The 14,534-nt window shown below is 40.1% G+C and overlaps 1 protein-coding gene across 7 annotated transcripts in view; it reads left to right on the forward strand.

The window, feature by feature from the left end:
- The window catches only part of FRMPD4 (FERM and PDZ domain containing 4), a 410,476-nt gene that overhangs the window by 327,045 nt on the left and 68,897 nt on the right, over nucleotides 1–14,534 (forward strand). For all 7 annotated transcript variants that reach the window (XM_049834627.1, XM_049834628.1, XM_049834633.1 and 4 more), the window contains exon 3: nucleotides 14,138–14,298. In XM_049834627.1, the coding sequence (XP_049690584.1) occupies nucleotides 14,138–14,298 (161 nt within the window). The remainder of the gene's footprint in view (nucleotides 1–14,137; nucleotides 14,299–14,534) is intronic.

Consider the following 14,534-nt stretch of genomic DNA (forward strand, 5'->3'; position numbering starts at 1 on the left):
CAAAACTATAATGTTCAGACATAATGTCCCCTGAATTGCTGGTGCTTTAGTGGATCTTATTTTTCCACACCAGAGAATAAATTGTAATCTATGTTCTACAAGGATATGAATCCAATTTAAAACATTAAAACTTTTCCAAAATCGGTTCCTTACGTTTATGGACATTTGGATAGAACAGTGAGTAGGATACTTATCCATCACTGGAGAAGACTTGTTATTTTCTCTTGCCAGATGTTTTAATTAATTTTAGAAAATAGTAGTGAGCTTTGCCTTTTTTAGTTCCAGTTGTTTTAAACCAATTGTGAGAATGTATGACTCCTGTTTCAAAACACATCTTAGAGAGTAATTTTATTTCCAGATGAGCTACATGTTTTCTTTCCTGCCCCCAAATGTGAATTATGTAGTTTTTGAAGTTGAACTGCTTGTCAGAACTGAGTAAAACTTCTGTAATTAATCTTTCTGAGTTCTTAATTTCTGGAATAATAACAATTTGATTTGCATATTTTTTTAAATAAAACCGCTATCTGATTAAATGATGAAAATTGGTTCCATTTATAGACTAGACTTTATGTGATCTGAAAATATAAAGGTTGGTTGAGTAGCTTAAGGTGCGAAGGATTGTTTTTCTTTTGAGGAATATGTGCTTCCTACACGTGCTGACCTCTTATTCTATTAAAAGTTGGTCTACTAAATGCCTACTGTCACATTGTAGGCTGTGACATGACCAAGAAGTGCGTAATTTCTGCAGACGTGTGCAAAGACGTTATATGCCTGTGTACGCGTACGTTGCCGAGTTTGCGGTGTTTAACGTACCAAAGCTGACGGAGGCGATGCCCACGGTGAAGTCGGTGCGGTTTGGTGGGAAGGGGTTGGCCAGTGGGTGCTGCTGGGGAGATGGGGGAACCAGGGGGCAAGAGGCTCGGTGAGCCCACACGCACCCCCAGCGTTTAAGGCGCGGGGTGATGTGAAGGCTTTACAACCTCGGGCTGGTGGCTGAGCTCTGAAAATAGGAGACGTCCTTCTGGGCTGGAGTCAGCGTTGTCCTGGAGCTGCCGGTCATACAGCTGCTTCGATGCAAGGGTCCGTCAGAGACTGCAGGCTTAGAGCGGCTCTTCTGGCAGAGCCTGATTTAAACAGCTGCTGGGAAATACCCAGGGCCTGACCCCCGTTTCAGCCGAAGCGTGTTAGGCTGCTCGGACATCAGTTTGTAGGCCATGTAAATGAAAATACAGGTTTCTGGTTCCCCTGGAGCAGCAGGCTCAGACCGAAGTCAGCAGGTTTGGCTCAGCTTTTCGTTCCTTGGTGGAAATGCTCTTTACATTTACTTCTATAGCAGACATTTAAAACCAAAGGTCAGTATGCTTTGTGGGGACACTAAAATGAGGCCACAATATATTTTGTAAAGAGTCGAGGGTTTAACTGATATAATTGTGCAGAGGTTTCCCTCTTTTTTTTTCATGTGCTATGCTATGCAGTTTAAATTCTGCCCTATGTTTTAAAGGCCGCTATGGTTCAGTGATGTTATGTGAAAATTAAAGTGCTTTGGGCCAGGAAGTGTGATCTAACTATAAAACATTATTATAGAATACCCTGCTTAATTGAGACATAGTAAATTGGGGACTTCTTCACTGGAACATTTCCTACAAAATTGATTTAGCCTGATGGTAGAGACTGCAGCTTAATGGCGAGATAGTATTGGCCTAAATTTAGCTATTGCTATGTAGTCAGATCATGTCACAAATGATGTTTAAATAAGTGTGTATTTCAGCACTCTTATTTTCTGTTCTCTTTTGGTTTTGTGGGGTTTTCTTTCAAAAAAATAAATAAATAAAAAAGCTTTGCTGAATATAGCATGGGTACTGAATAGCACTCCATCCTTTTAACCCTGAACCCCAGAGCAGCCTGAGCCTGGAGGTGACCAACACTTACAAGCTAAACCAACTCACATTCACTGCCGATGGCTCAAATCCATCCTTGTTCTTAAGCTTAAGAAGATAAGTAAGAAATGAATATATTTCAGAACATTAGGGCTTATTTTCTGCATATTTGGCCTGTTCTGTGAATCTGACCAGTTTATGTACAGAAGGAGAGATTACAGTTTGTATGAAGTATTGCAGTAGGCTGAAAAGATGAGTAGTATCAGTGACCAAGATTTTGTTTTAATTGTACTTGGTTGTCTGAAAGTGTGAGTCTCTGAAGTCTTTGTTTCAGCACTGTATTTAATGTTAAAAAAGTACCAGTGTTGTTTTTAATTAAAAAAAAAAAATAAATCAATATTCTAAAATACTTCTTGTAGGTTTTCAGTGCTGAAACTTTGAAGGCCTTTAATTGTTTTTCGTTAGATTGGGCTTTGCAGAGTTTATCAGCTTTTAGATTTCAGAAGAAAGTGATATGTTTGTGGCTTAACCAAAAAGCAAACCATCTGTAGAATTGCTCTGAACTCTAAAGTGAGTATTGTCATAGTTTGGAATTAACTGAAAACTGTAAGTCTGATGGAAGGTGATGATAAGTATAGACGTTAACAATAAATTCTCCCTGATACACAGGAGGGGCAGCTCTTCTAGACCGCTGGAGCTGTTGCGGGTGTCAGTAACGCTGGCTGCGGATGCGCTCCATATGGATGCTCCTGTCAGATCTGACGGGGCTGACTGTGACAATAACTCTCTCTTTTTTGGTGCCCTCAGTGGAGATTAAAGGGAAAAGTGAGTTCTCAAGACCTTGCAGAATTGCACATTATTTTTATAAATGTCTCGAAGATGGTGATTGGAGTTCAAAGGTGAAGCTTGTGGAACTTAATCATCTATCAGTAGACTTAATTTTTAGAAAGTTCTGACCTTAAGCATATTTATGCCACTTAACTGTCTCACATTCTTTGTTAAGAGTTTATTACATGTATAAAGACTGCATTTTTCATAAGATTGTGCCAATTATAATGTGATTATAATTAAACTTGAGTTTTATGTGCTCTTCTTAAAATGCAAAAATGCGGTATTAAAATCTTCATATTTCTGCCTCATCAAAATTAAATGCCTATTTAGAAGCCTTGTAAAGCTCTACTCTGAATTATTTACAATAAGAAAAAGAGAACATCATGAAGCAATATGTGCCATGTAAATTGCAGAAGAAATTTCATTCCTTAATTCAGTCATTTGTTACATTTTTCTCAAAACGTTAAATTTGTCTTAAAAAAATGTTTGTGATAGGTGAAGAATAGTAGAAGAGCAACATGCAGTATTAAAAGAGAAAATGTCTCCAAATACCTTTCTTCTCTGGTTTTATCATTTCACTCTGCTGATGAGACACTGGTCTGTGACTGTCACTGCGTAGACAGAGTTACACAGCTCACTGTGCCTATTTGTTTCTCATTTTGTTTCAGAAGCGATAAAGATCTGTTTTTCTCTGTTGGAAAAGAGCAAAATGCCAGTGTCTTAAACTTCACAGGAGCTTCACCTAAAATTATGATTCCTGTTAGAAACTGCTAAAGTGAACAAAAGTTTGGCTATGTTGGCAGATTACATAATAAATATTTATATTAAAATTTATCAACAATCTCGTATATGTTTGGTATATTAGCAGTATTACTAAAGTTGGGTTAGATGTTGGCTGATTATTAACTGGCTCAATAAATTCCTGTGTTTTGCATGTAGGATTTTGTGATCAGTGTTTGTTGTTTTGTTGTACTGACTCAGCCACTGTCTGGGACAAAGCATCCCAGCTTCACCTGGGTATACACCCTTCTCATTTTTGAGTCCCTAACATAGCGTTTTCTTTCACTTGCTTGCCCTTTGAAATGCGAGTGTTTCACTAAAACCCATGAGCTTCATTCCACAGTGTCTAAACTCCTGTTCTGGCACATTCAGTTTGCCTGCCTTATTAAGAGCTTCCACTATCTTTTTCCAGTGAATTGGGACTTCTTGAGATGAACAGGGAGATTTGATGTGCTGATCAGCCTGGCTGCAACTTCCGTTATCATTTCCTTTTTATTTTTTTTATTTTTTCCCAAGGTTATTGTAAATGACACTTGTGTTTGACCTTTTTCTTTACCTGTAAGTAGGGGGTTTCTATCTCAGTAGGCTTCCCTAGAGCAGCTGTCAACCCAGTTTAACCCCAAGGGGTCTGTTTCGAAATGTCGAATATTGCCTTTTAGCTCCTTTGCCCTTTGAGGAAACTTGCTGGCAGTTAGGAATGCAAGAAGGTAATGTTTCTTGCACATCATTACCATGCATACCATCTTTAATAATATTTATATAAATACCGTCAAACACAATGGATTAGTAGTTGGGCATTTTTTTTTCATATATAGGTAAATAGAAATTACCACAGGCTTTAGCAAAAGCTTCTTGGATATAATGAAGCTGAAATATGATCAGCAGCACCCCTATTTTTAAGGTATATAAAATACCCCGTGGTTACTAGAAGTGCTGTTGCTTAGAAAGGTTAGCAACTTACTTTGAAATGAAAAAGTAGGCCCAGAAAAATCATTCAGCCATGTTGTACTGAAGTATAGCGAATAATCTATCAGGGAAAAAAAAAAGATCAAACGCACCTGATTTTTCTCTTTCCTATATCCCAAGTTTAATTTTCGCATGACAGCTCTATCTGGCAGCCTCACCTCCCATCAGCGCAATCTGTCATTCTAGATTATTTCAATTAAGTTCTCTTTCTCGTTTTGCATTTGCTGAGGAGTCGTAATGGCACACTCCCAAATCAGCAGTCAAGAAGAGTAATCCTCTCTATTTGTATGTTGTTAAAAGAAAGGGGAGAGAAAGAGATGGTTTCTCTTTTTCCTCTCTTTCCTGGAGGCCTTCTCCGGAGTTGTTACCGAATTAGAAGCTTTGCTTTGAAGACTGACTGCGAAGACTTAGTTACAGAACGTGACGGCTTGATTTTGGGACTTTTATGAGTTATTATGAAAATCTTTTAAGTTCATTCTATACACCTTGGTTGCTTGTAGATCTCTGTCATTTTACATAAGCTCACTTCTGTCTGGTAGCCGGAGAATGAAAAGCTTTTTCTTGCGCTCGTTGCCTCAGTGCAGAAGTTGGACTTCTTTATAAAAGCACAGCAACTCTCTAAGCTTCCCTGAGCTTGTGTCTCCAGGGAAGAGAATTCTTGCCTGGCATGGGAAACTGGAGACAGCTTATCATACCGATGTACAGATTGCTTATCCGTGTGGCCTTGAACTCAGTGAAACTCACGTTTCTAACTGGGTTGCCTTGTTGCCCTTTGCTGAAGTCAACGCTCCAACCTGCTTCCGAGTGCAGAGAACTGTACCAGAATGATATAGTAGTTTATATCCCTGAACCTCTAAATACATGATTGTGGATAAACTAAGCAGCTGCAGGGTTGAGTACCTGCTTTGTATCTGCTAAGCTGTAGGTTGCTTCTTTCACCTGATAGCTGCTTCCACCTGATGTTTAGTTTCCACCTGAGAACGGCTGCGTTTCGCTGAAGAGGCAGTAGATGAAACGCTGGGTTGAAGTGGTACCGCGGGAAGGGCTGGCTTTGGTTCAGGAACCCTCCAGCGTAAACTGTGAAAAGGAAGGAAATGAGTAGATAATTCAGAGCCCTTTCTGTCACCTGCATATCCATTCGGTTGCCGAAGAAATGAGGAAGATTAAGTTCAAAGGAGAAACAAATGGGTTTTACTTCTGTTGTAAGTGCTTATCTCCATATGCTCATAACTGTACCGAGTTACCAGGAGTTAGGCAGGTACAGAGGTGCTGAAGCAGGGGCTTTGCTATTTCAGCTGTTTGTTCATGCCAAGCCCAGCTGTACCAGGGGTTACAATGAGCGCGTTACATCTGGATTCTGTCATCTTACCGTGTTATCAGGGTACCCACGCTTGGCCTTTACAGAGAGTGATACGTGCATGTCAGAGCAAGCCTTCAGCATTGCACCAGACCAGATTTCTTTTAGTCAGGAGCTTTCCTAATCTAATCAGCACCTTAAAAGCTATTTCCATGGTGGTTCTCCTTCCCCTTTCTTTTTTTAACGTTTCAGTTGGACAAATCATTCATGTTGAGCTGGAGATGGCAGCTCCTTTTCCCCGCTGGAAGAGAAATGCTGGTGGCCCTCGGTGTAGGTCTGTGCTGTTTGCTGCAGAGCTCGGCTGGGCAGCAGCCGACAGATCGCTGCCGATGGGGTTAGAGTGAAACCTCTCAAAAGCAGGATGAATAGGAATAGTTTGTTCTGTTTTCTAGAGGACACTTTCGGCCCAAATGAATTAATTGTGTATTTGCAGTTCAGGAAATCTTTTTTTCCCTTGCTATGTCTTTAGTCGCAACAGGGTTTATTGATGCACGTATAGAAGATAATGAAAAGCTAGGTTTCAGGTCATCTTTAAAGGCCTCGATGTAGTTCGCTATCCTAAATGGAGTTGCTCAGATCACATAAAGAAGAATGCCTTTTGTGAGGAAAAAAACAAGGTGTATTTCAGATCCTACCCCAGTAAGTGTAAAAAACTGCTGCCTTGGAGGAGAGCCAGTAATTCTGATTTCTGACAAAAACATCTCACGATTTCCTTCCTGAAGGACCTGGGCCAGGCAGGTGGTCAAACATCCAGCCTCCTGGAGCTGCACCACCAGCCCGCGCTGCATACGCGCTGAAAGGCTCCTTCCAGTAAAGAAATGCCGGTGACGGTGGGGTCCTAAATCTCTCATCCAGGAAAAGGCAGGACCCGGTTGGCGGTGCGTTTGGCGTAACCAGCTGATGTTAGTCCCAGCCTTTTCTGCAGCCTTGCTCCCTCCGATGGTGAGGTTTCCCTGTGCCTGTGGAGCCCCAGCACCGGGCTCACCCTGGAATTGCTTGTGGGAGGCTGTTGGCTCTTCAGCCACAGTCTAGTACATATGAATAATTTGTGAGCTTCCCTTGGCTATGAAAACCTGCTCAAGCCAACAGAGTGGGCCACTGAATCTCCTTCCACTTACAGGCTTCCAAACTGGGAGCATCTCTGCTGAAGCCAGCATCACCCTGATGGGAAAAGGTTGCCAGGAAAAAATACTGGATGCAGAAACGCCATTCGGTACAGTGTGTCGCAGCGTAATTACACATTAAACGGGGGCTGTCAGCGTGCATTGTGTGCCATATGTGTACGGGTGCAGTTTAGACATACTCGTCGTCGGTGCACCAATATCGGCTGCGCGCTTCAGGCAGTAAGGAAGGCAGAGGCTGGCATCGTGCTCTGTTTACAGGGGAGGCAATTCCAGCATTCAAGTGGCCAGTGTTGCTGAGAGTTCCTATTTTTTTCCTTTGGGAGATTTTTTTCCGTTGAGATTTTTTTCTAACATAGTCAAGTGTTGAACACCCCCACACACACTTCTTGTCCTTTTTTTTGTTCTGTAACTCATCTTATGATATTTATAACTCCTCTCTGCAGGGGCCCTTTATATCTTTCCTTCCCATCCTCTGCGGTCCTTTCTTTGCCATGGCCAATTTCCACCAAGATGTTTCTATGCAATTTCTGCTATTTAGCTGGTGCCTGAAAAGCTCCATCTCAATACAGCAGGCAGTTCATCATGAACAGAGCTGCAGAAATGCTTGCAGCCATCCTGAGAGAAGAAAAATAAAAGGGAACCTCTCTGACAATCTGTATATACAAAACTCAAACCAAACAACTGCTAGTCTGCAGCTGGGGCTTGAGGCTTATTTCCATGGTTTTGTGGGATTCAAGTATAGAAGTTTGTTTTCTTCCCAATATATAGCACTCATATACAGTATATGCAGATTGTAGAAGCATTCACATATTACACATCTAATATTCTCAACATGAGAGTGCTAATTGTCATTGTAAGATATACTTTCAGTGTGTTTCTCCCAGTGCCTGCCTGAAGCTGACCATAAATCTTTTTATCCCTCTAAATTTGTATTCATGTCAGTTTTATTCACTGCGATTTTGCTTCACTTTGTCTTGCTTTAGATTGCACATCATGCCCGGCAGTGGAGGAAGAGTGGATTTTGAAATTTTTTACGTGTCAGATTTCCCTGTATCCAATTTTATCAAAAAGCTGTCACCAACTTCTTCTGAAACCAGCAAACCTTTTTCTTTCTAATTACATTTTTACCATATGTTCATCCAGATGGCATATGCCAAACGTTTTGTAGGGTGCTATAAAATGACCTGACTTTAGAGGATTTAACTGCTGAAGAAGCTTATGAAAAAAAGTAGAATTGACACTGGGGCAGAAAAATAGTCCTAGAAAGAAAGAAAGAAAAAAAAAATCTGATAAATCTTGCCAGTTATATTTTGTGCCTATGATATTGAATTCTCAACATACACACCTGCACGAAAACAGTGAAAATGTAGGGAATATTTTCTTGAAGTGTTAAAAGTTGACTCCTCTTTGAACAGCCGAAAATAAAACTTTTGTCTGTTGAATATGTCTAAAAAGAACTCTGGAGCTGTGAGCAACTGGTTTGCTGCAAAATGGAGCAAAAGAGTTTGTCAAGCCACCAGATTCTCTGTAGGAGCAGCAATTTTACTTAGCAATGTAATAAATATTTGAGCACCTTTTTTCTGAAATGTCATTTCCAAGTAGAAGACAGACAGAGTTGATGCATGATTTTGACACTTGTGTCCTAGTTCTTAATAATTCATGTGGGATTTCTTGGAAAAAAGAAATTAACTTGAGGTATCCTAAGAGGTGCCAGGAACTTGAGGAGGGAAGGAAGGAGATTATTTTTCATATTTCGCTACTAGTTAAGATAAATAAATGAAGGTGAATCTTTCATCTTCTGGAGAGTTTGTGTATTTGTTCTCACCTATGACTGTTCCTTTTAACTGTCATCATTGTTTTGATAGACTTTCCAGATTATCAAAGGGAAAACTAAAAAATGCCCTCATGTTGTTATCAGTTTCCATAATACTCTCTTGAGACTCAAGCCATTTTACTTACAGCTAATTCCTGAAGACAGGTGATTGAGTGAGAATCAAATCTACTTTCTTTTGTTGCTGTACTAGCTTCTACGACTTCCAGTTGCAAAAAAAATTTTGAGTGCACAACCTGAGGCTCATAATAGAGTATGAACCAAGATGTAGTTTCGGGGCACGATGGGCAGAGTCTCGTGGTCTCAGGAATTCAGATGGACAATTGTAAATGCTGGTTTGTTTGGTGTCCTTAACTTTCATAGGTCTTTTTGAAAATGACAACTGCAATCAACAAAGCAGATCCTCCACCTCCTCTGAGTTAATGAGACAGGATTTTAACAGTGCTCAACAAATTGAAGTGGTTTTGTTATTTCTGAATTAAATCTTTGTTAAAAAGTCCTTATCTCCATCCTCCTCGCCCACTTCCACTCATCAGCCCATGAGTGGTTTGACATTTCCACAGACTCTTCTCCTTCATTGACCAGGATTACACCTGCTGTGTCTCAAGTCAAAACAGAGTCTATTTTGTAGTTAAATCAATCTGTATAGCAGAGACATTGTAACTATTTAAAGGCTAAGGATTAAAACCCTCAAAATTGAGAATTGGTATTAACCTTTCAAGTAATTGAAACAAGCTGGAATATGGAAATACAAAATGAAACCCCAAAATGCAGCCTGTCTCCACGCTGTCATGGTATGATGCAACAAACATTTGATTATGGTTAAGGTGTTTTAGTGTTTGTGGACATACAGCTGTATTAAGTTCACCTTGAGGTATCACCTTTTCCGCTCTTTATTTGGATGTCCTTGCAGAATGGAGCTAAAGTTGTTTGGGTGCCTTTGTTATATGTTTCCAAAATAATGTTTATCATAATCAGGGTTGCTGGATTCATGCTGTAGTTTTCAGTTTCTTAGAAGAGCTAGAGCCCTAAGCATTTTTCGTGGAAGTGCGAACTCCTGCATAACAAATTTCAGCCTGCTGAGGACAGGCTTTCTCAGCTGCCATAGACAAACACCTCAAAATTGGCCCACTAATCCCTAAGTGTCAGGGACTGACACATCAAAATCGAAAGGCTGAAAAAACATTGTCCTCGGATACTTTGCTTTTAATTACTAATATGCATTATTAAATCAAGCTCTCATTTTAATTGCAGTCGTTGTTTGGATATTCCTTGGGTTATTCAGCATGTAATTTGAATGAGGAAAATGCTGAGGTTTCCATAGAAAGCGTTACCAAGTTAATCATTATGAAGCTAATGATGGGAAGATTCAAAATATCAGTCTTAATCCATACCTCCGACTTCCTTGAGCGTGAATTCAGGTATGCACTTGTTACGTTGGGCTCCCCATAATGTCCTGGGCAGTTGAATTTTGTTTGCAGGTGCTGGCTGCCCTGTCGCAGCTGTTCAGTGTTCCCAAAGGTGTTTTTCTTTCCTAATTTTCTTCCTCCTTCACTCACTGTAGTCCCCTTTGTGGATGAGTGTGCACGTGAATATTATGCCACCCTGCAATGCCTCCATTCTGCTCTGTGTGTCAGTGCACGCACACTCGGATGCATTCTCTCTCGATTCCCCTGTTACCCTCTCTTTTGAGCAGAGTAGTCACCACAGAGAGCTTTTGAGAGTAAGTACTTGGAATTACACTTCTGCTATGATTTCCCATAGTTGGTAGTTTATCTCTCAGAATCAGCTGGTATATAAGATCTCTGTTCAAGAAATTCTCGAAGAATTACTCTCCTTAATAATGGCAGCTGTCTCCCACTGCTCACAATAAGAGTACATCAGAAAAGATAGCCTTTTGTAAAGCAGAGACTCATCTCAGGAACTGAAAATGGTAGGAAATAAGAATCTCTTTTTGAAAAGGCGATCTAAGGGCAGCTTGTGTTTGTGTATGTGGAAAGAACAGTTCATACTTAAAATCCTAGCCTTTTTCCTTTTCTTCCATTTTTCCTTTAGAGAAGTAAATCTTTAGGTAATAGTCGAGGCACAGTACCATCTAAACACATCTTTAACTGTGTTTGAAGCAAATGGGAAGTGTGTAATGTTGGAGTTATTCTTATAAGATGTTTCACTGTTTAAGCGATGCTCTGTGTAAGGTTTCCCAAGGTGCCTGTTTTGAGTCCAGGTTTATTAGATGCTGGCTTAGAACTCTTAGCATAGTTATTCTGCAGGAGTCAATATTTTCCATAGCTGAGATGGAGATAAAATACCTCCAATTAATGCAAAATTCAAATTAGTCTTGAACTATGGTACTACAACTGGCATCTGAATAATGAACTAGCCACAAGAGGAAGCAGGTTTGTCAACGTACCATCACACAAAGCTTTGAGTATTCATCTAATCTCTTCTGGGATCATATTCATCTATCTTGCTACTCTCTTGAAATACACTTCCAACATACGGAATGATACAAGGATATCTGATGCAGCAAGCTGTGGAAGCGTGAGATGCAGAGTCTTTTTTGTTGATGTATTTGAAGGTGGATAACCTTAAAAATCAATAAAACCTGCTGTGCCACTAAGAATCGTGATGGACTGTTCCTCGCTGATCCTCTTGCTTAGGCTTTGAATAACTGATGCTGTGCTGCTGCAGATTCTCAGTACAAGCCGATGGAATGGCTGGAGCGAGGCATCCAATAAATAGCAGAGCTACTCCTTTGTGCAAATATCTATGTCTGCTCTTGGAATTTGTTATCTGAAGTGCAGCTGTTGGTGGGGTTTTTCAGGGGTTGTTTGGGGGTTTTTTCTTCGTGATTTAGTTTTCAAACCAGAATACACAAGTGCTTGAAGAGAGAGGATGTGCAATGGCAGGAAAGTAGTTCTCAAAGGCTCAAGCGGTATTTTCAAGTTGCTTGTAAATACGGCATTTCCTCTTGGTTGAAGTGTCACCTTTGTAGTGCTCCGGTTACAAAAGTGGAAACAGCTATTAGGAAGAAATTATTAAATAGAACATTTTAACTTTGTGGGAGTTTGGTAAGGCTGTCACCTAAAAGAGTTTACAAATGCAGAGTTTCATATTCTCTACCAAAGCAAAGCTCACAAGTTGAAATAGATAGTTTTTCAAATACCAGTAACACCTCATAAAGCGTACCATTTGAAAGACAAAATGTTTGAATATCTAGAAGCCCAAATCATAAATAGGAGTTGATGGGGAGGGAGGTGGCTGGGAGGTCTTGAAGAGAGATTTCATGAAGAGTCTGCATAAAACTCTGGATTTTCTAACAGTTCTTTTGAATAAACTTAATAGAAAATTATATAAAAATGAATTAACAAAAACCGGAGGAACAGGAGGAGGAGGAGAATGAAGTATCAGATGTGATGCTCTACCTAGTAAAAGAAAATGTATTTTCTTTGCTGATTTGACCTTATGCAGATACTAGGAGAGCACAGATACATTCTCTCTCTCTCCTATTTTTGTAAGGAAGTAGCTTCTGCTACCCTGATCACATGCATGAAAAGGCAGCATGTTACTCTTAGGCAGACTGAATCTAGTGATAGGGATAGAGAGTTTCTTTGAAGAAAAGCTCTAGAAAAATTCAGTCACAGGAATAAACTCCCACTGAGAGTTCACTGAGATTCTGCTGCTCTTCTGCGTATCAGTAATAGAAGCAGACCATGGAAAGAATGGAAATGGATGTCATGCCCAAGGTGCGTGCGTTGGGGAAAGATCGGAGATGTTTTTGCACGTCATTGATGCTGAAAACAGATCTCTGACTGATGCCTTTCTCCTTATGGACCACCTGTCTGGAGTTCTTCAGGGAATTGTATTTGAAGGTGGAAAAGCGACAGTAGGTGAGAGCAACAATTCTGGTCGCATGGGATATCCCCTGACTCTCATGTTTTAATATGTAACATGTAAGATTATAAAGGATATGGGAAAGTTATTGATTTTCATATTGTTAATTATTTATGAGGAGGGCAACTTTCAAACTGATGATGATAGCTGCCTCTCTGATGTCCTTTGCAGCGTTCTTGGGTTGGGCACCTGGCCATTACCTTTCTCAGTGCAGGAGCCTGTGCCCTCCCTGCAGATGGAATTGGGACTTGGCTCTGTTTGTCTGCTGCATTTATCCACCAAGAGCTGGAGTTAGTTCAGCACCTGCAGATTTACAGTCCCTTGAAGATAAAAAAAGAGTTAACTCTTAGCCGGGCAGCTTTAAACAAATACTATCTGAGCTCTGCCAAGACTGCAATAACCTGATGCCGAGAGCTGTAGTCTGTTGTCATGCTACGCTGACCAGGTATTGCTTGTTGACTGTAGCGCTGACTGGGTTTCCTGAAGTACATAAGTTCAGTTAATGGCATTTGGAAGGATACGACACTGGAGTGGTCTGTCTGTCTGTCTAATCGGCACTGGGAATTGGTAGCTGTGATTCAGCAGGGAGCTCCGGGCACTGGGTGGGAAACACAAAGTACGTTCCTGTTCAGTCTGCATACAGCATCAGTCACATTTCAGTGTTTATTAATGTTAATCTAGAAGTCTCTATGCTTTTAAACCATGACCCCTTTCATAGACATGTGATGTTGGATACCTTTCATCCTTTTTATTTTCTGCTTGAGAAATCAAGATCTTTCTCTCCAGCCATGAGAATTTTTTCTTTTAGGTACAATAAGTAAGCTTCGTCATAACACTGTCGCTGAAAGTAAAGTATTTTAGTAATTGCTGATAAATATATTTTCTTAGTATCTTTTTTTTTTTTTCCCCCTCCTGGAACAGTATGGAGTGAATTTGGAGAGTTTACCTGAGTAGTAAATATAGAGCTGTCACCTGTGCCTTAGGTAGTCTGTTTGAGAGGACTTAGCTCAGAAACTTGCTTAACATTTTAGAAAAACAGATTTAAATGTGTGTCCTCTTTTCTTGCAAAAGGCTGACAGACTCTTAATTGTTATGTTCTACATTATGAGTAGGTCACTCCATTATTTTTCCCTTCCAGAAAATGAAGAATGAAAAATTCAAGCACAGATGACAAAGGCTTTATTGTTGGGTTATTTTTCTTTCATATATGGCGTGTGATTAAATGTATGCTGTCAAAGAGAGACGTCTTTATAGGTTGATACTATTGATTAGTATTTGAGACCTGCCAGCAGCATTATTACTTTATGTATAGGAAAATCTAATAGAAAATTATTAAGTTGATGTTTTAGTTCCTATAGTGAGAACATTTCAGGTATTCATCTCACATCGTTGCAGAAATTGCTTGGCTCAACTAGATACCACAAAATCATGTTTTAATGATTTTTTTCCTTTTTCCATCTTTTATTTTTTTTCACAGTCACATGACACAATCAGCCACATTTGAAGACCCTCGAATAGAGAGCTGCCAAATAACCCCTCCAGCCCCTCGGAAAGTGGAAATGAGGAGGGATCCTGTGCTAGGATTTGGGTTTGTGGCTGGTAGTGAAAAGCCAGTTGTTGTACGCTCAGTAACACCAGGTATGTTTTCCCCACCTGACCCCAGAAGCAAACTTGGACTTAATCTACTGGCATTAAATACAGTTACAAATTTGAGTACTGTTAAAATATTCAGGCAGACAAAGTAATCACAAATACGAGCTAGGATTTTAAGCCTTGTATTACCCAGGAGTTTCCCTCCTTGCACTCATTTTTGAACGTTATGTAAATGTGTTAACAAAAGACAGTTTTAGGTTTTTGCTCTGAGCCATTACTAT

The sequence above is a fragment of the Accipiter gentilis genome, chromosome 31 (assembly GCF_929443795.1).
Source record: "Accipiter gentilis chromosome 31, bAccGen1.1, whole genome shotgun sequence".
Lineage (NCBI taxonomy): Eukaryota > Metazoa > Chordata > Aves > Accipitriformes > Accipitridae > Astur > Astur gentilis.